The sequence below is a fragment of the Humulus lupulus genome, chromosome 6 (genome assembly GCF_963169125.1).
Source record: "Humulus lupulus chromosome 6, drHumLupu1.1, whole genome shotgun sequence".
Classification (NCBI taxonomy): Eukaryota; Viridiplantae; Streptophyta; class Magnoliopsida; order Rosales; family Cannabaceae; genus Humulus; species Humulus lupulus.
In genome coordinates this window covers 109,625,563-109,652,600 of record NC_084798.1, presented here as the reverse complement: position 1 = coordinate 109,652,600, position 27,038 = coordinate 109,625,563, and the positions used below count along the sequence as shown (strand labels likewise).

The 27,038-nt window shown below is 37.0% G+C and overlaps 2 protein-coding genes across 3 annotated transcripts; one reads left to right on the top strand and one right to left on the bottom strand.

Moving 5' to 3' along the window:
* The first annotated feature begins 5,555 nt into the window (after nt 1-5,555).
* LOC133782434 (uncharacterized) lies at nt 5,556-8,624 on the top strand. Of its 2 annotated transcripts, none has more exons than XM_062221740.1 (3): nt 5,556-5,785; nt 6,883-8,156; nt 8,250-8,624. In XM_062221740.1, the coding sequence occupies exons 2-3, from the start codon at nt 6,948-6,950 to the stop codon at nt 8,376-8,378; spliced, it is 1,338 nt and encodes a 445-aa protein (XP_062077724.1). In that variant the 5' UTR covers nt 5,556-5,785; nt 6,883-6,947; the 3' UTR covers nt 8,379-8,624. The 2 variants fall into 2 exon arrangements, with proteins under 2 accessions (XP_062077724.1, XP_062077723.1); XM_062221739.1 differs by having other exon boundaries at nt 5,558-5,785; nt 8,241-8,624.
* Nucleotides 8,625-9,470: 846 nt separating this feature from the next.
* LOC133782435 (polyadenylate-binding protein RBP45C-like) lies at nt 9,471-13,442 on the bottom strand. The gene is made up of 7 exons (XM_062221741.1): nt 12,935-13,442; nt 11,847-12,327; nt 10,672-10,727; nt 10,461-10,591; nt 10,274-10,370; nt 10,023-10,190; nt 9,471-9,805 (listed from the first exon to the last, which is right to left on the bottom strand). Exons 1-7 carry the CDS (start codon nt 13,250-13,252, stop codon nt 9,803-9,805), a joined length of 1,254 nt encoding a protein of 417 aa, XP_062077725.1. The 5' UTR covers nt 13,253-13,442; the 3' UTR covers nt 9,471-9,802.
* Between the last annotated feature and the right edge of the window lie 13,596 nt (nt 13,443-27,038).

Genomic DNA, 27,038 nt, shown 5'->3' with positions numbered 1-27,038 from the left:
TCGAGCTATTATGAATAAAAGAACGACCCTTGAGAACGATCAACTTTTAGTCCTTTAACGGTCATCTAGTCATAACCAAATATGGAACACCATCAATAAAATGATAATCAAGGGTTCCAAAACCAAGATCTAGCCTTCGAGACATCAATCCCCACTAATCCGGGTAGTAGGAACGATCCCGAGGCCTAAAACCAAGTTCCCGAGGCCAAAACACGCAAACGAGCTCAACCCTGCTCAAGGGCTGCGGCCCTAGCACCTTGGGCCGCGGCCCCCAGCCACTCCAGAAGCAAGGGCCGCGACGCCCAACACCAAGGGCCACGGCGCTCAGCAAGGGCAAAACTACTCCACCTGCTTCTTCGAGCTGAGGCCGCGGCGCCCAAGAACAGGGCCGCGACCCCCAACCCAGAGACATCCCCAAACACGATTTCCAACATCCCAAAGCCTCCAAAATCATGCCTAAACATTACCAAATCATCAAATCAAAGTTCCCAAGCTTCCCAATGATTCAAAACCATCAAATCCCAAGGCTCGAACGAACCAAAAACTCAACGATTCACAAAAGCCAATTCTAAGCTTAGAAACTCTAAAAACTCAAAACTTAAACTTAGATTACCTTCGATTGGGTTGTTTTTCGTTGAATCCTTCGGTTAAGAAGCTTCTAATCTTTCCTAGGATCGCTATGCCTCGATCCTCGCTTGATTCCGACTCCTAGAACTCGAGATTTCTTCAAAAAGGCTCTGAATAGTAAAATGAGCTAACGAAGGAAAGAGGAAATGTTTTCTAACGTACGTTCTATCTGACAAGCTACTTCAAACTTAAGTAACCTCAAATAAAACCTAATGCTTGGGGTTCCGAAACACCCCCGAGGACATTATAGTCAAAACTTCCAGAATTTCCTCATGACCTCAAATACTCCCAATTTATCATCAAATAAACATTCTTATTACCCAATAATTGACCCCGTTATGACAAAACCGCTAACTCATAATATAAGATCGTCTCATGCCGAATAGCTCGAATATATCTCCATAATAATGAAATCTCATTCACAAATTACAATATGTACCCAAATATACAAATATGCCCTCAACAGGTCAAATTACCAAAATACCCTTATAATTATAAATACACCCATATGCATGCATTTGTCATCATATAATAATATAATTCACATTAACATACATATAATCATTTAATATCATAATAAATCAATTATGGCCCTCCCGACCTCCTAATCAAGGTCCTAAACCTTATTAAGAAATTCGGGGCATTACATTATACATGATCTTTATTTATTTTCATATAGATCTAATATTAAACAAATTAATATGAGATAACCTAGAACATGTTTCTAAAATTGAATTCAAAGAGAAATAATGATAAGAATACTTACATTATACGCAGCAGAATGAATGAGTCATTCCTTTAGTTTCTCTAACCCTTGTATCCTTTCGTCGCAAAGTATTACCAAGAAACTGAACCGATCTTCAATTTTCTTCACAACCTTCCAAAGTATCCTTAGAATCACCTAGACTAGAGTGGGCAATTATCAACACATAAGAAAGATACAGAGAGAAGAAGAGAAAATAACAATAAGGCTTAGAAAATGACTTATGTTTATAGAGAATCTAAAACCTATCAGAAAGCCAGTGTCTGTCATCTGATTTCAACTCTCACTTAACATTACTTTTATAGAATCATTTAGGTCATTTATTTAGTTAAAAAAATCAATAAAATAATAGCCAATTAATAGCCCTAGGTCAAAATTATCATGGGCTTTAGGTCCGTGAAATTTCCCATTTGATTATAAGCCCGTTGGACTTAAAATCAAGGCCTGTATTATTTTCTATTGATTTAATTAATTAAATAATTATTTAAATCCTTTATCAAATTAATTATTTATAATTTAAACTTATTTATTAATTTAGACACCAATTTATCTTAATTAATAAATCTGCCCTAAATTGTATAACTCTGTGAAACTATCCAAAATTGACCTAGTCAACTTTGATAATTAAATCAATTAATTGAGACTATCTAGATGATTTTATTCAAGGTACAGTGGGGACCATGGGCCTATGAAATCAAGCTCCAATAAGTTATCATAAATCTAACAAATAAATTTACTAACTTATTAATTCCTCGTGACTCTACTAAAGACTCAAAATTGCACTCTTGAATTCATAGAATGCTTTATAACAAATATAAATACTCTATTAATTATCCATTGTTACAACCATAATTGTCACTCAATCATCTATAGACAGTCTACAATGAGATGGGACTAAAATACTATTTTACCCCTCATTGTATTTTATCCTTCAAACACTTAGTTCCTTGTAAATGATATTTCAGTAAACTAATATTAATTATTGAAATGAGATCTCTATCATTTAACACATTGAACCAAACTAAAAGGAAACCATCATTTCACTTCTTCATCAGAAGCTATAGATGTTCATATCTATGATTAACACTCCCACTCAATTATACTACCGAGTTCTCAAGATGTAAGTATGGGCTAGTCCATAGGATAAGCTGGTAACGAACAAGTCAAAGAACTCAAATAATACAATCAGTTAGAATACTAACCACTCAGAATTGAGATTGCATTGACTTATGGTCAACTATATGATATGACTAGAATAGATAATAACGGTATGTTAACTTACCCTATTAACTGTCAATATCGGTCCAGTCCGATATAACAAATACATCTGATCTTATCTACTTTGCTAATGTTCTGGAAATAACATAACATTGCAATGTGTAAGTAGATCATATCGTAGATTGGCAAGTCAGTGTAAATCCTGTGCACTGACTAATCTTAGGACTAACTTATATTGAACATATAATCATATCTAAATTTCACTGTGATTACGTCACTATAAATACGATTAGCTATATGTTCGAGATTTAATAGAAGTTTATATTAAACAAATAATCATGAAAATAAAACACGTGAGCAAAGTGATTGACTAAGTCAAAACATGATTTCTATTCTTTTATTGATAATAAATGAGATTACAAAGAAATTGGGTTTTAATTAGGGCATAAAACCCCAACAGAATCGCCCTACACGATAGTGAAGGCCCTAATGGCTATGCAGTCGCGGAAACAACATGGCAATAAAAATGACCAAAAGAAATAAAGAAATGACCAGAAAACTTATTGTGGGGTAGTGGATCTGGAATTCGTTTAAACTCAGGCGACAATGCCGACAGAAATTCGGTCTTGAATCGGAGGATGTGGTGCGACAGTTCGTCGATGCTTCCAGACCAGTCGGCCAAGACAAAGTTGTCTTCTTGCTGAGTGAAAAAAAGGCTTTGTCGGAAATAAATGGCCACAAAGATATACTAACCGTCGGAGAAGTTTGTTGGCAGCTTCGAACATACAAAGCTTTGGCTCTCTGCTTTCTAGATTGAGAATTTGGGATCAGTAAAAATGTGGAAATGAGTCTGTTAATGTATTTATAGGAAAGAAAAGTATTATTCAATCCAACTGTCCATGATGAGGATCCTAAGAATATCCTCATCTGACGGTCCCGGACGGTGCAGGGGAATTAATTGGCCCAATCGAGTACTAAATCGTGGATTCTTCAATCCACGATTCGTGCCTACCTCATCCAACGATCCAAATTGAAAATCCCAAAGCAATCCCCATCTGATGGTTTTAGATAATGCAGAAACATTAAACAACCCACTCGAGTGCTCAAGGCACATTTTCGTATGGACGGGACACTTCGAGAGATGCACTAACACCCATTAATCACCTAGGTCATTAAAATATTTTCCCCAGATCTTTTGGGGCGCGAGTGGCGCAGACGTACCATCAACTTAGAGACACATGTCTAGGACGTTGGGAATGTGAAAGGACAGGATCGACCAAATGGCCTCCAAGTAAACAAACCTAGATCCTGATAAATGAACCGGCACTTAAGTAAATGAACCAGGACTTAAGTAAACGAACCATAATACATGTGATTGATCCAGGAGGGAGAAGGCCAGTCTCCATTGCATAAACACGGATGAATACTTGGGAGTAAATGTTATCCATATTTTCCACCTATGACACGTGGCACGGCCAAATGAGTCCATGAGCCCATTGAAGAGGCCCGGGCCCAACCTGGGCCCAGTGAACAATGAACAAGTAAACCTCGTCAGCCCGGACCATACGGATACGGTTACTAGCAAATAGTGTGAGCATAGCGAAAGGGCTAGAACTAAGGTGTAGGCCCGAATCACCTTCCTAATCATATTCATTCTATATCCTCCACGATGTAAATTATGATGGCGGACGATTCATTCCAGGAGACAGATCCCATCAAGTGGGAGCCATGAGAAGACACCGCCATCAAGAGGTCCGCCTTGGTAAATGAACCCGGGTCCTGGTAAACGAACCTGGACTTAGGTAAATGAACCTGGATCATCTAGTCGGATAGAACAAGCCTAGTACTTCCTACAGTTGACGTGTCCTCGAGAAATCTGGCAGTTGATCTTCCTAACTAACCTGCAGAATGGGGTACACACGGAACGTACACTGTTCCTAGGAAACAGTATTGCCACTACTTTGACAGATCCTGTCCTCAGGATCTCCTTGGTAGCCCACGCAGATCAGTCCATGCTAACGTACAAAGGACAGTGGTAAGGCTTCACCACGCCTAAGTCGGCCCAATGGGCCCAGATTAACAACCCTTAATTATCTTACATTTCTTGTATTATGGCTCCATTAGCGAGCAATTGTAATGATTGCCTAAAAATAACCCATACATATCACCCTTATTTGGCCTATAGTAAAACACAGGTGAAAGGGTAACTATCAAATAGCCCCAAATAAGGTTGATGTGTAATGGGGTAGTTAAAATAACTGGATGGTAATATCATATAGATATCGAAATCTGAGTTGTATATCTCAATCTTAGTTGATGTCAAAACTCTCTAAAGCCTAGTGATTCGTGTACTAAGACTCATTAACGTCCCAACCACGTAAAAATTGTGATCTTATTTATTTCTTACCCTATCTTTCTAGCTCTTATCTTTTAATATATTTATAGTTTCCAAAAAACTCGGTAAACACATACAATTAAGAGGATTGCTAAGGGGCATCAGTGGTGCCCAACACCAAAAGGAGGTGGCGTACCACTATTGGTGCAATCCAATATCCGGTCCCACATATTTAAATTTAATAAGTATTATGAGGTATTGCTAACCAATTATGGAGTACCACCCCATGTGGTGTTGAGCACCTACTCTACAATTAAATATTATGTGAACCCTACTTAAAAATATAATGATTGAAATTACTTAGTACGCATCATGATATTTACAACTTGAGGGTGCATCTTCCTTGGTAAAAAATACAACAACTTAAATATGGAAAAATAAATAAAAAAGCTATGGCATAATTATAAACTTATCTATTTATATGGAAACAAAAAAGTCATATTTGAAAATTAAAGAAAAAAAAAAGCCATAAAAAAATTTAAATCCATGTAATTTCCACTTGCGTTTAAGTCCAATTTATTTAACTTTTTGCATTTAAATCCAAATTAAGATTAAGGCCTAAGGGTATTTGAAGCTTGCTAGGACAAAAGAAATTTTCGCTGCTTACAGACCGATGCAGAGCAGCTTCTAACATCGTTCAACCCAAAATCTAGGGTTTCATTCCCTCTCTAGAGCTTGTACGTTTAAGGGAACAGCTCAATCGATTTTCAGTTTACATCAAATGTTCGATCTCCATTTGATTTGGTCCAACCCAAAGCTCAAACTCAGTTTACTTTCGAAACGTAAGAATCTTCAATTTCACTACTTTGAATCCTTTGCATGTCAAAATCTTGGGGATTCTAAGCTCTTTCAGTATTTTCTGGTTCTTCTTATTATTATTTTTGGATTTTCTTTTATTTTTCATAGATGTATTTTCTGTGAAGTTAAAGAGCCAACTTTTTTTTTTCCCTTATGGAATTGCTTCAAAATTAGTTTTGGTTGGAAAGTTTGATGGATAATACTTCATTTCTGATTGGAAAAATATTTTCTTTTCCTTTTCATTTTTTATTTTCTTGGTATTATTTCATGTGAATTTTAAGTCTGTTTGATATACTTATATATGGAATTTATTTATTTATTGGTTTAAAAGAAAATAAATTTCCTTTTGTTTTTTTAAAATTTCTTATTGGCTTTAGTTTGTATTTTTCAGTAACATGACTTCCCTCTTAAGTGGTCTCCAAAGATGTTAAATGTTTATCCTTGTTACTTCAGTTTGATTAAATTTCTAAGTGCAAACCATAATGTAGATTAAGTTTTAGACTTGGTTTCTTTATTATTATTATTATTATTATTATTATTATTATTATAACGTCTTTTTAATGTTGTGTTTACATTGTTTTAATTTTGAATAAAGTAATATAACAAAGTAGTATTATTAACTGTTTAATAGTTTTTCCTCTTTGGGCTTTAGAATTGTTTTTATCAAAGATAAGCTGCAGCCATGTACTCAACAATCAGTTTACTGTTCATTTATATGTATGTTACTCTAGACTACTCAAATATAGTTTATTTCTTGGTTTAGATTGAGAAATGAAGGCCTTTTTTAGTTTTTTTTTTTGGTAGTGTTGTTTTCTGTATATGGCTTAGCTTGCTTGCTGCGTTAAAAATCTTATGATTATATGATGTTTGTGGCTTGTTGGTTCTTGATATTTTAACTGCAATGCAGTTTGCTTGAAAAATGTTTCTTGATATATATTTCCGTACACAAAGTTCAGCTTTTCATTCGGTTTTTTGGGCCTGTGAAACATGCTTGCTGCTGAGTTTATAATTTGATTATAACTTATCATTTTATATCTGTTTGTTTCTTTGGGCTGTCTATATACTTATTCTGATGACACAGGAAAGGGAAACCACAAAAGGATATTTAGTAGGAGAAAGGAATAAAGTTGACCAAGACCAGTGAAGATGGACCAAGCAACTCAAGGGAACAACCCTGATGCTTCAGCAAACATCCTTGTAAAGAGGAAGCGTGGCCGTCCGCGGAAGTATCCCAAGACAAATGCAGAAGACAGTGTTCGCATTCCAAAGATTCAGAAAATGAACAGAGAAGAAAATATTGGTACACCACCTGGATTTGGAGGGGTGAATGGAAATCAGCCAAGTCAAGTCACTGCAAATAATAATACAATAAATGATGCCATGGTGGGCAAGGCAGTCTCTGGCGTAATTGAGGCAGTGTTCGATGCAGGATATTTGTTGTGTGTCAAGGTTGCCAACTCGGACACCACTTTGAGGGGCGTTGTCTTCAAGCCTGGACGATATGTTCCTATTTCAAGAGAGAATGATGTGGCTCCAAATATTCAAATGATCAGAAGAAGTGAAATTCCCCTCCCAACTGAACGTCATAATGCTCGCACCTCCGGAGAGAGGAAGGAACAAGTGAATACTCGTAGAGATGGTACTCATTCACACAATGAATCCCCAACTGCCAATCAGGTACGGAAAGTTGCATCCTCTTCTGCTAACCATGTGGGATCTAAAGGCAATAAGGTTCCTCCAGTGGCTTCCCAAAATGCTTATCCAGATCCTGCTGCAACTTCAAGAGTTAACTTGGTGCCTGTTGCACTTCAACCCTCTAGTTTATCAAATGGGTTATCCCTTGTTGGCGAGCCAACTCCTCCTGCAACCCAATCTTCTCATCTTGCTACTGTAAAAGGCAAACAAGTTAAACAAGCTGTTCACCCATCAAGTGGGTCAATCTCCACAAATCAGGGATTAATAGTTGGAAGCCAAGAAGTTCATTCTCAGCCTCAGACAAGAAAGATGCCTGAAGAAGTTGTGCAAAACAAAGATAACAGTTATGAACAGCCCCCAGTGGATATGCTTGATGCTGAAACCAAATCAATGAAATTGCCTGGTATGCCTTTCGAAAAGCTGGTGACTGAGGTAATAAAAAGAATTGAAACCCCCTCACAATTGGCTGAGACTCAAATTGTTGATAACAAGCGAGGTGATAAGATGTCAGCAAGGGATGAAGATAATACCAACAATAAGGATATGGCCCTTGACATTGAGCCCCTGCAAGCCGTGCAGCTCGAAGATAATCACCATCCTTCACCTTCTCCTAAACCTATGGAGGATGACAGAAATCGAAAAATGTCTCGACTGTTGGAGGTAAAAGAAAAGTTTCTTTTGTAGTACTTTTATTACGAAATTTAGAAATTTAAAAAAGCTAATTGATCTTCAACACCTTATAAGGTTGTGCAGGAAACCATGACAGAGAGCCGGGTAACCCTGATTGATGAGTCAGCTTCCACACAATTGTTGAGGGGAAGGCCGAGCCCAGTAACCGAGAGCAAAGATAGAGAAATCAATGATCTAAAACAAGGCCCCTGAGCCTTTAGTGTCAGAGTCCATGTCTCCCATCTTTAACCATTGACATTGATTGTTGAGTAGAACAGTATAAGTTATCATGTAGTTAAATTAATCATAGGACGGTGGAGAATGTTACAGCCTAACAAGGTTAACATGTAGAGGTTGGGGATCCATTTTCGGTGAAAAAGAACAGATTTGCAGTGGGAGCTAATTCTTTTTATTTTATTTGTATCATCACCGTCTTGATTAAATTTTCAATTCCAGGCATATGTAGGTTATTTATTATCAAATTTATTAGTAATACGTGGAAATGAATGACAAATAGAAAGCACAATTGAAATTATGATTCACGCTAGAGTAAACAAGTTTTGTGGTTACAATTAATTGGGATGTTTTGTAAGTTACCTAGCAAAATGAGTGTTGTTAGTATTTTCTTTGTGAAGTAGCCTTTGTTAGAATGATATTTTTTTTAAATTTATTTTTACTAATTACACTAATTAATTTCACAATCACTTTGTAACTTGCTAAATTTTAGTGATTTCGATGGGGACCTATTCTGTCCTTTATCAATTGAACTGAGTAAAACTATGATGACCCATAATCTCTTTAGAGAATGAAAACCTATCCTCTCATATAGTTTAGGAATAAAGAAAAGGACTTGGCTCGGATTCCTTTTATAAAATTACTTTTGAATTTTAAAAGTTGGAATAAAGATTAACTTGTCTTTCTCAATCTGTTGTGTGCTAAGAGATGCAAAGAAAATAGTACAAAACTAACATGTCATCATCCACGTCTTGGTTTTGCAATTAAATAATGATACATTATGAGGGGTGTAAATGAAGTACTATAGTATTTCAACTTCACGATATATTATGAGGGGTGTAAATGAAGCACTATAGTATCACCACAGCCGCGCCAATGGCAATTATTGAAGTCTGAACAAACAACCCTTTAGCCTGTTTTTACTTTTAAAGCCTCCTTTTCCCTACTTGACAAATCAATAGCAGTCCGTCAAATTGTTACTTTTTTACTAAACACGTTTTGAGGTTTGTTCTAAAGCCATCTCTTTTTCTTGTAAATAAATAAATAAGAGTTGCTACTTGAAACAGATCAAACAATGAAAGGGGTTCTCAAACGAGAATCAAACTACTATAGCAAATAAAGTCGCCAACAGCATCAATCCATACAAGATCGGCATATGGAAAGTTAATAATCATAAAAGAAAAAACACAAACTTGAAGCGCATAGGTCTATTGTATAAGGCATGTTTTGAAGGGAGAAGGGAGGACAGCTAAAAAAAGCACCAAAATATATATATAAAAAAAAACTCTACGACAACAGGGCACAAAAACCGCAGACCATCAAAAGCTCCAGCAAGAGAAACACCAACTGTGAAGCTTCAGAGACAGATACTACTACCCTCCAGTCTCTAAGATAGCCATAAATCACTGCAAAATAGAAAGGTGCCATTAGACAAGCGTCCAAACCAAGAAAATATTTGAATTGTAAATATTCCTAGCTTACTTCTCAGTTGATCTAAAGATGCCGCTAATATTGAGGTTTTAAAAAAAATTTACAAAAATTGAAAGTTTAAAGATGCCGCTAATATCGAGGTTTTAAAAAAAATTGTTTACAAAGGCTGAAAGTTTAAATCCAAAACCATACCTGCTGTGGCTGTTGGTAAGCACCAGGTTGCTGATAATTTCCATATCCAGCAGCAGCATAGCCCCCATAGTACATGCTAGGGTCTTGGGTAGGGGGGGCATATGTATATGCATCATATCCTTGTGGATATCCATAATATCCGTTCCACTGTGTCTGATCTTGCTGAGTCTGGACCAAGACATACAAGACTTTATTTTTCAACTTAAAAGGAAACCCAAAATAGAAAAGAGGTTTTGATCCCAACTGACTACCTGTTTACTCGTAGGACTACGACCCCATGAAAGTCGAATACTCTGTCCTCCTAGCTGGGATCCATTCAACATTGATATTGCTTGTTCTGCATTAGCTCTGAGATACAGAAGTGGAAAACAACACCACATAAGACACGTGATGAAGCAAGTGGGTGGTAAATAACTGTAATCTACGCTAACAAGTTACCTGTTAACAAATTGAACAAAACCACAACGCTTGCCTACTGGAATTTTAACATGAACTAGCTCGCCAAATTGGCTAAACACTTGTCTTAACATGTCATCATTGATACTAGAATCTAAACCCCCAACAAATATCTGCACTCAGGAATATATATATATATAGTCACAACCAAACAAAAAGGGAAAGAATATTAACAATGAAACAAACTACCCACTGTTGTGTTAGTTGGATCATTCTCGCCCTGGGACCCTTGAGTGTTTGCGTAGGTAGCTGAAAAAAATAAATAAATGAGAACTAGCTTATGTGAAAAATGGTTAGACATCAGGATGCACAGGCACAATTTCAACAAGATTGATCCACAAAAAGCCAAAATCAGGAGGTAAATAAGAAAAGAACCCATTCATCAACTCTTAACAAGTATAGCAACACAAAATAAATGAAATACAGATAAGGAGAAGCAATTGGGTCTAAAAACTATTGAGAGACAGATGAAATTACTCCGTCAATAAAACTCGATAATTTACAGATCCAAGTAAATTAAAAATACAAGCATATCATTGACAACCAACATTTTCGGATATACTTGCAACACACAATGTGGTTTTTCTAATCCATGGTTAACAATACATAGTCAGATCAAGATAATTTAGAAGTCTATAGGCCAAAGTAAAATAAAGAGTAGCGAATTGGAAACTCAATGGGAAACATAATTATACACCAAGCACACACTCGGGAACAATATCTACCTATCATATGCTGAAAAAAACAGGGTTATGGATCCATGAATGGTCTTCAGGACTAAAAATAGCTATATAGGACAAAAGAAAAAGATATATATACTTGGGAAAACGGAATAAATTAAACTTGACCGGTAAACTCCTCAAATGTAAGGAACTGGAAAAGTAATTCTTGAAAGTAGCATACTAAATGCCACGAGTAAATGAAGTACGAATCTTACGACATAAACAAAATAACTGACCTAAAATGAGGCCACGCACTAAAGTGGAATCATTTCAGCTGAAATCAGTTCCAGGCCCCCCAAAATGAGAGCCTCTCGGTGTCCTGCTTTAAGACAACATGAGTATATAAGTTTTTGACTGTTCTAACAGAATTAAATGCGCCCAAGTTTACATAGGTAAATATTGGAAGGAAAGGACTCTAACTCCGCCAATTTCCAAGGAAGAACTGAAAGGTCATCGACTTCTAAAGAGACTTAATTGTAAACCAAGTATATAGCTTAGAGCTTACAACTTCAAACAAAATCAATCAAAAGGTATATGAATAACAAAAAGATAAGACCATAACGTAACAAAAAGTAAGCAGCAACACTCAACCAAGTTAAGAGGCAATCAGACAAAGGAGTTCAAACAAATTAACGAAGGCACATACCTTTCGGGTATTGTTGTCCACCTCCACCAATGGGTTTCTTAGTAGCAGCAGGCCCAATTCGCATAGGCCGGGAAGAACAATACTGACCATTCATTTCATTCATAGCACGCAATTGATCACTTTCGTCACCAAACCTAACAAACCCATATCCTTTCGATCGTCCAGTGGCCCTATCAGTAACAACTTTTGCACCCTTTACAGAGTGGTACACAGATCTAAATGTCTCTTGCAGGGTGTAATCAGTAACATCAGCAGCCAAATCTCCCACGAAAATAGTAAAATCAGGCCCATCATCCTGACGCCTTTCACCAGCACCAAGAGTGGCCCAGTTTAGACGAAAATTCTGTTCTGTATTTGGCATAATTGTGCCATTAAAATTCTGCAAAATTCTATCTGCCACAGCCCGAGAAGGAAACTCAATAAAACCATATCCTTCTGGCAAACCCGTTTGTTTATTACGAATAACCTTTGCTGTAATAGCCTGTAAGCATTCATTTAAAAGCAGTGAGACAGATTACCCTAAAAAAAAAAAACACTTTGCTACATATATTACGTAATACGTACTACTACACCACTAAAATAATAAACAGAAAATTTTGCAGCAAAGGATATAATATAACTCAAAGATTACTATTAAGTTCAATCATAAATCCCACGCAAAGACACAAACGTACTATATGTACTTGCACCTTTCTCCAAAAATAAATAACATATTCCCTAAACTCAAATATCCATGCTTCGCGAATATATCTCAAAGCGACAAAGAAAATATATATATATATATATAAAAGAAGAAAAATAGAAGACCAGGCAAAATAATTTTGCCCACCGTCAAAGCAGATTCGATACCACACAAGTACTCTCGTAGTTACATATGGAAAATACAACTTCTCACACACAAGAGAAATACAACTACATGGGTACTTTTAACATAACGAAACAAAAATATGGGTTTTAACAAGTTCAAACATGTATAAAAATGTGGTAATAATACTTTTTCATAAATTTCCCTACATCCAAACAGACTCCATATAAAGCAAGAGCAGTATTATATATATATATATGCTACATGGGTATTTTGTATTTACCTCTCCAGTATGAGCAAAGCAGCTAAGGATATAGTTCTCGTCCATCCACTGCTGAAGGTCTCCGATCCATAGCGACCGGATCTCTTCAGACCCAGGACTGGGCCCCCCGGACCCGTACTGGGCCTGAGATGACGGCTGCTGCGGCGGCCCACCCTGAGGGGCCCAGCCAGACGAAGGTGGGGCACCAGACGCCGTTTGAGACGGGGCTTGTTGCTGCGGCGGCATCATCCACTGCTGCGGTGGCTGCTGTTGGTACTGAGCTTGTTGATCCATCTGCATCGAAGGTGGTACTCCTCCCGCTGATGGCTGCTGCATCATATCGAAACACAAACAAACAAAGTAGAACAAAAAGGAAAACAGAAACCCTAGAAAATTTGGCGATAGATGATCGAGACAGGGATGTCCCTGGGTTAACACGGCCAAGGATTACCGAGATCGGAGTAGAGGGATAGGATGAGAGAGAATCCTAATCCCAAAGAACGGTCCGGAAGAAAGAGGAGATATTTTTAGGGGTGTGGAAGAGGTTTATATATAGCGTAGCGGTTTTGGGTTGTGATTTGAGGTTGACGTTTGACACGTGGGATGGGGGTTGGGTTTCGATACCAAGTCGGTTTCGGAATGTATAATGGGTTGGGCTGACTGGCCAGGTTCTCAACTACCCATCATATTTTTGTTGGTTTTTTTTTTTTTTTTTAGAAATTTAGTGTGTGTTTGGCACCTTAACTAAAAATCTGTCTTTTGTTTTTAAAAGTTAAAAATTATTTTTTTGAAAATAAATTGGAGTATTTGACATTATTTTCAAAAAACAATTTTTAAAAACAAAGTTACAAAATACAGAAAATTTTGAGAACAACAAAAAGTTGTTTTCTATTGTTCTCAAATTTTCTTTCCTAACTTTCTCACTTCTTATTTTTCATCATTTTTTCTTTCAAATTATTTTATCGTATTATTTATTACAAACTTTTAAAATATTTTTCTCTTTGTAAATATATTTGTTAATTTTTTATTTAAGATTTAAAAAAAATAAAACTAAAAAAATTGTTTTTAGAAAACATTAACCAAACACCCCTTGTTTTTTGAAAACTACAAAAACAAATTTCTGTTATCATTTCTGATAACAAAATTTTGAAAACAAAAAACTAAAAACAATACCAAACAAGCTACATTTCAAACCGTTTTTTCATCTTAATTCCATAATAACCTGAATTATTTTAGGGAAATTTGCATATATACAGTAAGTTAACAAAAAATGTCTAAATATACCGCACCCAATTATAATACTAATGAATAATCTATTGTTAAATACGTCACTCAAGCCCACATAGCAATACACTCTTTTCTTTTGTTAACATGTTTGTAACAATGATTTACATAATTAATTTTATAGCTAAATTATTCAATTTTTTTAACTAAGATTTACAAAAAAAATATGCTAGATGATAGAACAACTAAATTTTTAACAAATGCTATAGTTACAAAGTAAAAATATAAGTTACAAGATTGTAACAAGTAGTAACAAAACTATTACAATCAATAACAAAATTGTTACCGACCGTTACTAAAAATCATTAAAAAGTAAAAAAGTGAGTTACGAAATTATAATAAGTAGTAACAAAACTATTACAATAAGTAAACAACTTTTACAAATTTGTAAACAACATTTACAAATTAATTTATATAAAAAAATGATTTTTGCAACAAAAGTTTACATAACTAATTTACAAATAAAAATATATTTGTGTAACTAATATTTGCATAAATAATTTATAAATTTACTTAACATAATTATAATAAAAATTTACCAAACTAGTTTTATAATTTTAATAATTATTTATCATTCCAATAGTATTCCTGGAACAACATTACTAATTTGTAACAACTTATTATTATTTCAATAATTATTTGTCTTTTAGTATTATTTAAAGAATTTAATTTTAATCCATATAGGCTATAACTAGCTATATATTCACTCATAAATGGGTAAGTATATAGTCATATAGATGATATTATACTTGCAGTACTATCGTATGCGTATTTATATGGATACATGTCTTAAAACATCCAATATCAAAAGTTAAACCGTATATTTGACATGCACCGTATATTTTAAATTTTTTGAGATATACGGTGATGTATATAATTTTTCCATTATTTTATTTACAATGGGAAATTTGACTTTTAATGCTTTAAGTGATACTGTATAATAAAATTATACTAAGCCAAAAAAACCTCACATTTTTATTCTAGTATTCTTTGGATTCCCAAAAATACCCCTATTATAAATTTCCCTCTCTTTCTCTCACATTGTCTTCTCCCTCTCTATCTCTCACGTTTTCCCTCTCTATCTCTCATGCTCTTGTACACACAAAAAATAAGGCAGCTTAATCTATACAAATTTTCGAGCTTGGATTTCAGGGCAAGTTGTAAATCCTTTCAAGGCAAGGACTTCGTTTTGGATTTCGGATAAAAAATCGTATGGGTAAGTATATATTTGTTATATGTAGTGAGGAAACTTGTTTATCAACATGGGTTTTGCTATTTCGAACAGATCTGTGTATGCCTTCATGTTTTATTGTAATTTTTCACTGTCGGAATGAATTTTCGTTCCTTTCTTGGTTTTTTTTTTGGGTTTTTTGTCTACCTCGATAGGACTCGATGGTCCTCGATGGACCTCGATAAACCTCTCATATGTTTATATTATTTGTCTACCTCGATATGCCTCGATGAGACTCGATGGTCCTCAATAAAACCCTCACATCAGGGGGAAAATGACTACCTCGATGAGACTCGATGGTCCTCGATGGACCTCGATAAAAACCTCAGACTTTAGGAACAATGGGTACCTCGATGAGACTCGATGGTCCTCAATGGACCTCGATAGAGGCATGGAACTTAATTTATGTAGTGTATGCCTCGATGGGATTTGATGGGACTCGATGGGTTGACCTCGATAGTTTGATAGTTTGACCTCGATATGAATCAATTTTATGCTGTTTGATATTATAGTTTTAATTTTTGACCTATTTTTTTGTTTTTTTGATACAGATTCGTCTGTTTCCATATTTGTTGCATTTATTGGTGTTTGGGAATTGGAAAATAAGGATTGGATTTTCAGGGATGCTGAAAATCAAGTTCTGCCTGTGGAGAAGGGTGTGACGTATGAGCAACTGCTTGACATTCTATACGATGAGCTTGAAGGGGATAAATGTGTGCATGACTTGAAAATTAAGGCCCCGTACACATGCTTATCACAATCCGTCAAACCTACCATTATAAAAAAATGATAGGCATGTGCGTGCATTCATTGGGTTAGCATCGAAATCTGTAGAGAAGTTGATTCCTCTATGTGTGACATTGATTAAGAAGGGAGGTATAAGAAATGCATCGGCTTCTGCCAGCGTTAATAAAGAAGTTCTATTTGAAGATAACATTTCTCCTCCATGTCATGGTTTCAAAGGAACTCAAGGTGAGATTGGAACATTTGTTCTCGAGACAAATCCAGACGTCATAGTCCATGATGATATTCCAGTTAGAGATTCGCCATATTTGCATGACACGGCGGAGTTCGATCCTTATGGCTATGATCCTTTTGTCAACAACGATCTTGTTGCTGATGCAACAGATCTTGGTGGGCCAAATATTAGGGTAGATTTTCCAACACAAAGTTCAGATGTTATGGTAGATGAGGAGCGCAGAATAGAAGATCGGCAAACACCTGGGACTAGCAGTAGTCGTCCAGGTCCAAGTAGAATCGATAATAGTTTTAGATGGAGTTCTCCATTGGACTTAGGTGAAGATCGTAGAACATGGAGTGCTCCCATGTTCACCAAAGAGGATATAGAGGCCTCACATCAACATCATTCCTCAACCAGCAAAGCTTCAGGAGAATTGCACCTTGGCAAGTTCTTTCAGAACAAGCTTGAATTGAAAACCAAAGCATCCATATTTGCGATGAAGAATAAATTTGAGTTTATGGTGAAGAAATATGGGACTGATGTGTGGTACATTACCTGCAAGGATCCTAAAAATGGTTGGAGGTTGAGGGGTAAGAAAAAAATGCGATCTGAAATGTTCGAGATTACTATATACAACGAAGTACACACTTGCTCACAAGAAATTCGAGATAAGGACCACCGTCAAGCATCACCGTGGGTTGTTGGGCACCTAATCAAGAGGAAATTTACTACCTATGGTACTCGGAACATGGCAAACAACATAAGGGAGGACATGAAGCACCATTTTGGGGTCGAAATGAGCTATGAGAAGGCGTGGAGATGCAGAGAAAAGGCTCTTAGGTATGTCAGAGGGACACCTGAAGAATCATACTCCAAGTTACCTGGATACCTGTGTCAGTTGGAGCATAAGAACCCAGGTACAATTACTGATTTTGTAGCAGAAGATGGTCATTTCTTGTATTGCTTCTTTTCCCTCGGTGTTTCTAGGCGTGGTTTCCAGTACTGTCGTCCTGTAATTTGTGTGGGTGGCACATTCTTGAAGAATAAGTATGGTGGCCACATGCTCTGTGTTGTTGCATTGGATGCAAACACCCAGTTGTTTCCAATTGCGTCTGCATTGGTGGACAGTGAGAACCATAACTCTTGGACTTATTTCATGAGAAAATTGAAGGAAGCCATAGGGGACGTTGAGAACCTAGCTTTTGTATTGGACATGCATAAAAGCATTAATCATGCTTTGGAGCTTGTGTTCCCAGATGCCTATCACGGTGCATGTTACCATCACATCTGTATGAATGTGGTGGCAAAATTCAAAATTGACCACGTGCAAGACATCATGGGGTGTGCAGTGTACGCGTTTCAAAGAATGGAATTTCACAAGTTCTTTGACAAGATTAAGGTAATTGATCCGCCCATTGCTCAATATCTAGAGGGAATTGGCTTTGAAAGGTGGAGTAGCGCTTATTTTCCTGGTAATCGATACAATATCATGACGAGTAACTACACAGAAAGCTTTAACAATAAAACCAAGGAGGCAAGGAGCTTTCCAGTCCCCACTTTTCTTGAATTCATAAGATTCACTCTTCAGTCTTGGTTTGCAGATAGACGTGAAAGAGCTGCAAAAGCAACAATTGTGTTATCACTTGAGATGGAGAAGGATTTGAAAAAAGTAAGTGATAAAGCAATTTTCCTGGATGTCCAAGTCCTTGGTCATCATGAATTTCTTGTGGTCGATGGGAATGGTGATGGTGAGGTGAACTTGGCCACAAAATCATGCTCTTGTTGCATGTTCCAAACCAATGGGATACCCTGTGTACATACTTTTGTTGCAGCCAGAAAAAGAAGCATAAACATTTACTCATTATGTTTCCCTTACTATAGAATCGAGGCATTGAGGAACACTTATAAAGATACTATTTAACCTATTGGGAACGAGGATGAATGGGTAATCCCTGATCACATCAGAGATACGGTTGTCGGCATCCTCGTTGAGAAAACCCCTGTAGGAAGGCCCAGGAAGCAGAAAGTGGGTAGGCGAAAGACAAACCTCTATGCTTCACACGGGGAAAAGATCGTCAAGCCACATAAGTGTAGCAGATGTGGTGGTAGTGGGCACAATAGGAAGTCATGTAAGGCTAGGATTTAAAAATTTGTGTTATGTAATTATTCAGTTGATTTTGCTGCATTTATTATATTCAGTACTTCTTATAATACTTTGTTGGTTTTGATCTAAATATATGCATTTATTATTATGACTCTATCGAGGCCTATCGAGGCAGATATGGTTGGTATTATTTTTTAGCTGTCGAGGCTTATCGAGGTAGTTCGTTTGACCCATTTCGTGGGTTTGTCGAGGTAGACACATTATGTGAATTTAGTAGTTTTTTATTTAATAACTTTTTCAAAAAATAATGTTTGATACAAAATAATATACAAAACTAACTATATGCTATACTATACAAGAGGTGTATCAAGAAAATGTAAAGAGCATCATGGGGAAAAAATCTGATAGAATAGGTCCACACACCACTTGGTCCTGAAATGCTGGATGTTCTCATCGATAACGGTATCGAGTGGTAGCCTAGTAACCAAATGCTTGATATGTTTGATGGCAAACATACCACAATCCCCATTGCATATAATCGATTTTGTGTCAATAGAAGATAAAAATAACTTTAATATTCAGATTTCAAAATACAATAATTAAATAGGGGAATACCTTGTCTTAGTCTGAGGACACTCCTCAGGAGGAATACGACAATATGAAAAAGGCTTTGCGTTCCGCTCAGGAGATAACTGGAGGTCCTCATGGTCGTCAAACATGCCAAAACACTATAACAATGAAGGCAACAATAAGCACCAAGACTTGATCACTTCCTCCAACAGAGTCGAACTAAGCACGCTATGGTTGGAATCATAAATGTTGATGCACCACGTTGGAATGGAGACTTCAATGGTGATCCAATGTGCGGCTTTCTCGACGTGCAAGGAAAAATATACTTCACTCATATTTTGCCAAGATACGAGGAATTGATTATCATCGCCCTTCAACATTTTCAGCACATCGTCATCCCATGTATACTTAGTGCCGGTCTCTCTGAAATGATTCCAACGACCTAGGCACACTTGGGGGGAAGGTGGTGTTCATGATTGCAGCATCCTGCCGAAATGCAGCATGATAAAAGTGGCGTCGGTGGCGTAGCATGGGCAAAGTGGCATCAATATGCTGAAAAAACATGAAAATTCGTTAGTACCATCAATATATTTTAAGATTGAATTGAAAACATAAATGTAATTTACATACTGAATCCCAAAGCCAAGTCTAGACTGTGTGCAACTGCAAAAACCATGCCACACCGTGCGTCCCAGTATGGACGTTCGGATCTCTCTTGTTGTCGATCTTCCCGATGATCCACTTATGGAAGCTTTTCTCCTGTTGCGGGTCACACTTCCTCAAAGGTTCAGCAACTAGCCCCTGTTTATCTTGTCTCATCCTCTTTGTTGGGTCGATGAAGTCATCAAAATGCTTGGGCCTGCGTTTCTTCCTGATACCTTCAAGGCCAGCTGCCTCCTCAGGCTGTAGTACTCATACACTAGGACTGTCAGCATCACTGGCAACTACAGATGTTTGGGCCTGTGGAGTGGAGGGTTGATCGCCAGGCTCATAGTCCGCATGCAAGATATTAGACTCTGTATCTGATTTTACATGGGTGGATCGACCTGAGACCACTGAAAGTAGCTGCGCCAACTAAGCCATGATCGTAGTCTGATTCTGAAGTAAGGTTGCCTAGCCTTCCTCAACCCTCTTTAGCCTCTGCATCAATTGCTCATAATCAGGCTGGGCAACCTGACTAGAGGAAGGTGCACTGGCCTATGAAGTGCCCTCCTCAACCCTCGGGACATCCTCGTAAAAAATGGAGGCTTCCTTTGCAACTTTTGCCAGCTTCTCTATCTCATTCTCAGGTACTACTTCCTCCGCTACAATCCTAGCCTCCCCCACAGTTGATTCCAACTCAGGGAATAACCTGAAATCAACTTCTGGGAGGCTACTGTAGTAGACTACCTCACCGGGATGTGGCTTCAGCGTGGAAAATACCACTAACTGCATGGTTGAATAACATGTGTCAGAAAAACTTTAATAAAATAAATCGTTAATCAATTAATTTGTGACATTTAACAAGATAAAATGGAACTTACTTGACAGTTGGCGAATATAGGAACCAACTGAGCTGTCGAAATAGTGATATCGGTCTTCGTAGCCCAGCTAAGCATCCTCGGAATCTGGTTCCCACTGTTCTCACCGAACTTACTCTCGAGATCTGGCATGGCCTCAAAAGCCCAGTAAAGAAGTGCGAGTGCATAGCCATAGAAACTATACTTCGCCTCCTTCTATTTTTTGCTTGAACCCTCTTTCTTCTTCTCCCCGTAGTGTTTCAATTTGTTCTTCATGTCCTTCTGAACTCCTCTAATAACCTTCTTAAATGACAACTTCCCCCATTGATACTTGAAAAAGTAATCAAGATCCTCAACCATCTTTAGGGAATCACCCCATATCGTTGTTGTCTTCTCTGGGGCATTTAGTACCCCCTCTATCAAATAGCACAAACTCAGCTTAAATGCATCTTCTGGGTTTGTCGAGGCCTTCAACGCATCTTCCAACTGGCCGAAACTAACCTTCGAATCACCATTAAAGTATTCATGGATGATCCAATCACTTGAAAGATGCTCTCTCAACTCGTCTGGGGACGGGGTGTTCCCAAAATTAAGCCCGGTGACTAGGGCAAACTCTGCAATCCCAAATTTGTAAAGAATGTTGCCCAAGTAGAAGTGCCCTCTTTCAACCTTCTTGCTTTCCACCTTTCCGCAACATAAGCTGATGCAGCAGAACCCTAGAAAAATTAAACGACTTAGCCTTGAAGAATTGTCCCAACGGGCATGCCTGTGCCCGTTCAATTAGCCCATGCCTCTTAAATTTCTCTATAAGGGTTTCCAAGTAAGCACTACCCCTATAAGTGACACGACCAGGAAAGTGCTTCTCCAATGGCACAATCAATTCAGGCATCTGAAAAAAAAATGTTAAAAATGTAAAACAATCTGGTAACTATCGAGTCCTATCGAGGCAGGTGCTAAGATCAGCCATATGCCTAATATCATCTGGTAACTATCAAGTCCTATCGAGGCCTATCTAGGCAGGTGCTAATATCAGCCATATGCCTAATATCATCTGGTTACTATCGAGTCCTATCGAGGGCTATCGAGGCAGGTGTTAAAATCAACCATAAGCATAATATCACTGGTTACTATCGAGTCCTATCGAGGCAGGTGCAAAAATTAGCCATGTACCAATATCATCGAGTCCTATTGAGGCCTATCGATTCCTATCGAGGCATAGGCTAAATCAGCCATATGGCCAATAGCATCGAGTCCTATCGAGTTCCATCGAGGTATAAGCTAAAATTTGTCTATATGCCTAAAATATCATCGAGTCCCATCGAGGCCTATCGAGGCACAATCAAATCTAGACCCTAACATATACTATCGAGTCCTATCGATTTCTATCGAGGTGCATAAAAAATCTCGAAAAAAACCCAGATTTCTTCATACCCCATCCCTGATCTATCCTATGAACAAAAAATTAACAAATAAACTAGGCCCAGACAATTAATTGCAGAATAAAGAAGTAAATCCCTGACCTTTGCCTATTTCGGGGTTGTTTAGTCTCGTGGGTTTTCTAGCAAAAATACCCTACTCCGGCAATGGTTTCTTGCCACTTTCTGTGCTGCCGTGGTCGTGGAAGACAATGTGGGAAATACTGTGCGAAAGGAGAGTGAGAGTTTATGGGGATTTTGGTACTTTGGTTTTAGGCCGAGAATAGAGAGAGTAGAGAGAGAAAGTGGGAAATAAATGAGAGGGGTATTTTTGGAACTAATGTAAATACTAGCATCAAATGCATATGTATACAGTGGGTAGGGTATTTTTGCTACGGTACCCCATTTAATGCATGAATAGTCAAATTTCCCTTTACAATTATACATTTATTTTATAACTTTTTAAACTTAATTGGTCCTATCTCCACTCTCTTCTCTGTCTATCCAACATACACTTTGATCATTTTTGAGGTTTTTCTCTCCTTCACATTAAAAATATTTTCCGGCCACATCGTTGGTCAGTTGGGCTCAAGAGTGGTATCATGGCAACCTACTTTTTAAAGTGGTCATATTGATATGTGCGAAACATATATTTTTTATTGTCGTCAGAAAAGATGTCTAGAATAAAAATCAACATTTTAGTTTCTTTTTTATATTTTGTTAACTAAAAGGTAACCAAAATTTAAACTTAAACAAAAATTGATGTACCAAAATTTTTATTCTTATTTTATATTTAAATAATACCAAATGGTGCTCTAAACAACTTTAAAGCTATTTTAGAAATATTTCAAGTAAATTTTTTAAAATAGATTTTTTAGGATATTGTTTGGTAACTTTTAAATAGAACATAAGAAGACTCTTTTGGTAACTCACTAAGTTCGTTGGTTGCTTTAAATTTGTGGCATACCCAAAAATTTAGTCATATATCAAAAGGTAACCAATTGGTAAGCAACGAAAATGTAGTTTTTAAAAGTAATTATGGAGTATACTAAATAGTATCATTTTCTAATAAGTTATTCATATTAACTTAGAATTATAGGAGTAACTTTTTATATTATATTATAACTAATTAGTTTCTAAAATAGACTTGAAGGTAACGTAAAAGTATCTTAAATAATAAGAGATGTAAATTACATTAGTGACTAAAAAAGTCTATCAAAAGTTAACGTGTAGTATACTAAATTAATTTTTATTGATAAACTATATGATAACTTATTATACTATATGACAACTCATTAGTTTCTGAAATAAGCTTGAAGGTTACCAAAATATATCTTAAACAATAAGGTAAAATAATATAACCTAAAAATAACTAATTTGTATATTAACATGTCTATAAATAAGTTTTGGAGGTAACCAAAATGTACTGAAATAATATGATCTAAAAATAAATAAATAAAAAGTAACAAATTGTATCTTATCGTTATTGTAAACAACAAAAATGTAACTTTTTACAACTCAGAAAAAATAACAAATTTTGGGAAGCGGGATTTCCTATTTTTTTTTTCAAAATTCAGTATGGTATGCTAGCGTGACATGATATATGTGTAATTAAGTTGTTTTAAGTTTTAAGGTATTTTTGGAATAAATTTTAATTTTTATGATATTTGTGTAACTTTCCTTTTTTTTTCCTTCATAAATACACAATTTTTTTATTTTTATAATTTTTTTTTTATGATCTCTAAATATATTGTTTAAATATTGTGTCTTAATTGTCAATTAGAAATCAACTAGATATCAACACACTGTTTAAAATAGAAATAAAATATATCTCATAAAAACTAAACATATACTTGAAATAAACTTGTTGATTAGCTTTTTTGCTAACAACTAATTAAACTAAAGCTTAAAGAAAAGAAGATTGGATCACATATTTTTATGTGGTTCAGGTTATGAATTAACCCTAGTCCACGAGTCACTTGTATTAGAATAATAAGAACTTACAAAGCTCAAGTTCTTTTGGTTTTCAGGCAACGTATGAACTCACTCTGAATGTAGAAATTGAGATCATTTACAATGTGTGTCATAGCCCTATTTATAGGCTGCTGGGGCAATTAAGCTCAATAATTGGAGCTGATTACAATAATTCTCCCTTATTGGAGGAGTTATTACATGATAAATGTACATTCTTTGTTTAAATGAGCTGGTGGTGTAACGACCCAAAATCACTACTATGGCTTAAGGACCTTGATAAGTGTGCCGGGAGGGCATAATTGGTTTATGTGTAAATTTATTAAGTTAACGCGTGATTATATGATAAGCATGCTTGTATGGTTATATGAATGTAAATGTGATTATATGTTATATTTGTGAGAACCACATTATTATGTGGGTAAATCTGCAGCATGCGACTTGAGGCGATCCTAGGGAGCTAGGTAGCGGGAAAGTCACAACGGGGCTTAATACTTGACTTGGGGCAAGTCAAGGGGTATCTCAGGTATTGGATGGTTATTTAGGTTATCGGGTTATGGAAATAAATAATTGGAGATATAATTGAGGTTAGGAAGCTTAGGTGGGAATACTAGGGAATTTTACCATTTTGCCCTCGGGGACGTTTTCGGCACCCCGAGCCTCGAGATTAACTTAATTACTTAAGGTTAGACTAAAGAAACTGTAGAACACAGTAGAACACAAGTTAAACCGACCCTTCCCTCTCTCACCCTTTCTCTCTCAAAGAACACCACAGAAAACTTAGAAGAACTTAGTTGGGAATTCAGTGGATTGAGCTGAAGTTTTGGAGGATTAATCTAGTGTTCAGCTGAGGAGTTCAACCAGAATTAAGGTAAGCTAAAAGCTTTATGCATGGTGGTTAAATTTTGTGTTTATGGCTGAGTTTTGAGGTGTTATGGGTTTTGACATTGAAGGATTGAATTGAAGCTTGGAACCTAGGAGTTAGCTCAGAAATCTTTTAGAGAGCTGGTTCATCAAAGAAGGTAAGCTCGAATTTATGGTTTAATGGCTGAACTTTAGTGTTTTCTTGACTGGTTTTGATGTTTTTAAGCTTTTAAGTTTCAGAGATTGAAGTGAGTTTCTAGGCTAAGTTTTTGCTGGGTTGTGTTGCTAGAATCATGTTAGAAGTTTTGTGATAATTTAGTTGTGGAATTGGGATAGTTTTGGATGGTTTTGAGAGTCAAAAATGGAGGTTTTTCTAGGTTCGAAGGGGTTGGGCCGTGACATAGTTCTTGGTGAGCCGCGACCCTCTGAAGCTGATGGATGTTGGAGATGGAGGGCGGGCCATGGCATGGTCTATGTAGGGCTGCGGCCCGTGTCTGGTTCTGAGCCTAGATGGGCTCTGTTTGGGGGCTATGCCGCGGTATAGGAGGCTTGAGCCGCGACCCTTAAGGGAATTTGGGATTTTAAGCATGAGAATTTAACCTAGGGTGCTCGGGATCAATTCTACTACCGTGTATGGTAGAATTCGATGTTCCGGAGACTAGAACCTAATCTAGAAGCCCTTTTGCAATTATTAATGGTATCCCTTATCTTGGTTGTGACTAGGTATAAGCTAGGGGCTCGGGAAATGGATCGTGCTCAAGAGGCATCTTGCGTAACTAGTACACTTGGAAACTAAAGGTAAGAAAACTGCACCCAGTTGTGGATTTATAATGGGACTAATGGTTCCCTGTTTTGTATGCATTATAGAGGATGGTATTATACCATGTAAATAGTAAACAAACGGCCTAAGAGTGTTGGAGTTTACATTAGCGCACAGGGCGTGGCTCGGCCACTGGTAGCTGAGGATAGCTTATTATGCACTGAGCTCAATTTAAGCGGGCCGGAGTCAGTGGGGTAAACAGAGGGCGCAACCTAAGGTGTCGACCCTGATTATCATGTGATTTTATTGTTATTATTAATTAGTGGAGTTGTCATGCTAAATAGTTAAGTGTTGATTGGTTGAATCTTTGGTTATATCTACGTGTTATGTGATTAGTGTGGTATGTTAAGTGTATGATCATGCTTAAAGGGTTATTCAATTGTTATCATCAGTTGTTATATAATGTTATGTTTTCTTGCTGGGCCTTGGCTCACGGGTGCTTCATGGTGCAGGAAAAGGCAAGGGCAAGCTTGATCAGCCCTGATTCGGAGAGCTCTGAGAGCATAATGTACATGATCAGCTGCTCAACCGTCACGGTTGAGGAGGAGATAGGAACGGGAGAACCATAAATGTCTGTTTTACCCTTAGACTGGCCAGTGGTTGATTGTACTCTGGAAATTTTGTAAACTAACTTTTTAAACGTTGTTTCTTTTGGGATCCCTTGTGTAAAATATTTGATTATATGAAAAGTATCTTCTGAGACCAAAACCTTTTAACCTTAGCTTATTAATGGTTTTAGCAACATGTTTTTAACTAAATGACTTGATTAGCAAGTCCTGCACCTTTATAAATACATAGTGTAGCAGTCTTGGCTATCCAGGGCATTACAGGTGGGCTCTAGCGTATCTTGATGGGTCCAAAGAAGGGAATGTCGGCCCAACTTGTCGTTGGGGGAAACGTCACTGAAATTGTCAGGGCTATTGTTGCACGTTATACAATGTCAGGCGGCGTTGTGGGATAACCATTTTGCTGCTTGTACGGAATCGACACCATGATCCATGTGACAGTGGATGTCAAATAGTTGTGTGTGGTCCAGTGTCATTGTACTTGATACCTGGTGTAACGACCCAAATTCGCTAATAAGGCTTAAGGGCCTTGATTAGCGTGCCAGGAGGGCACGATGGGATTTATGTGTGATTTTATGAGTTAAATGCATGGTTATGATTTAAAGCATGTTATATGACTAATTGAACGTTGAGATGCATGACTACGTGGTTAGTATGCATGTTAGGTGAAATAATTACGCATGTGGACCCCGTTTGCATGATAGGGGTAAATTTGTAATTTTAGCCCGCTGAGGGCATATATGTGATAATTGTGTTCTGTGAATTGTACCACGTGAGTGTGATGTTATTATTGTGATGCACGTGCCGAGACGGTCCTAGAGAGCTAGTTAACTTAAGAGT

Excerpts from the sequence above, each read along its gene's own strand:
- LOC133782434 (XM_062221739.1), top strand. The coding sequence starts at position 6,948 with ATGGACCAAGCAACTCAAGGGAACAACCCTGATGCTTCAGCAAACATC. Across the intron at positions 8,157-8,240 it reads AAATGTCTCGACTGTTGGAG|GTTGTGCAGGAAACCATGAC; the intron begins GTAAAAGAAAAG and ends ACACCTTATAAG.
- LOC133782435 (XM_062221741.1), bottom strand. The coding sequence starts at position 13,252 with ATGATGCAGCAGCCATCAGCGGGAGGAGTACCACCTTCGATGCAGATG. Across the intron at positions 10,371-10,460 it reads TTTGTTCAATTTGTTAACAG|AGCTAATGCAGAACAAGCAA; the intron begins GTAACTTGTTAG and ends TCTGTATCTCAG. Across the intron at positions 10,191-10,273 it reads GTAGTCCTACGAGTAAACAG|ACTCAGCAAGATCAGACACA; the intron begins GTAGTCAGTTGG and ends GTCTTGGTCCAG.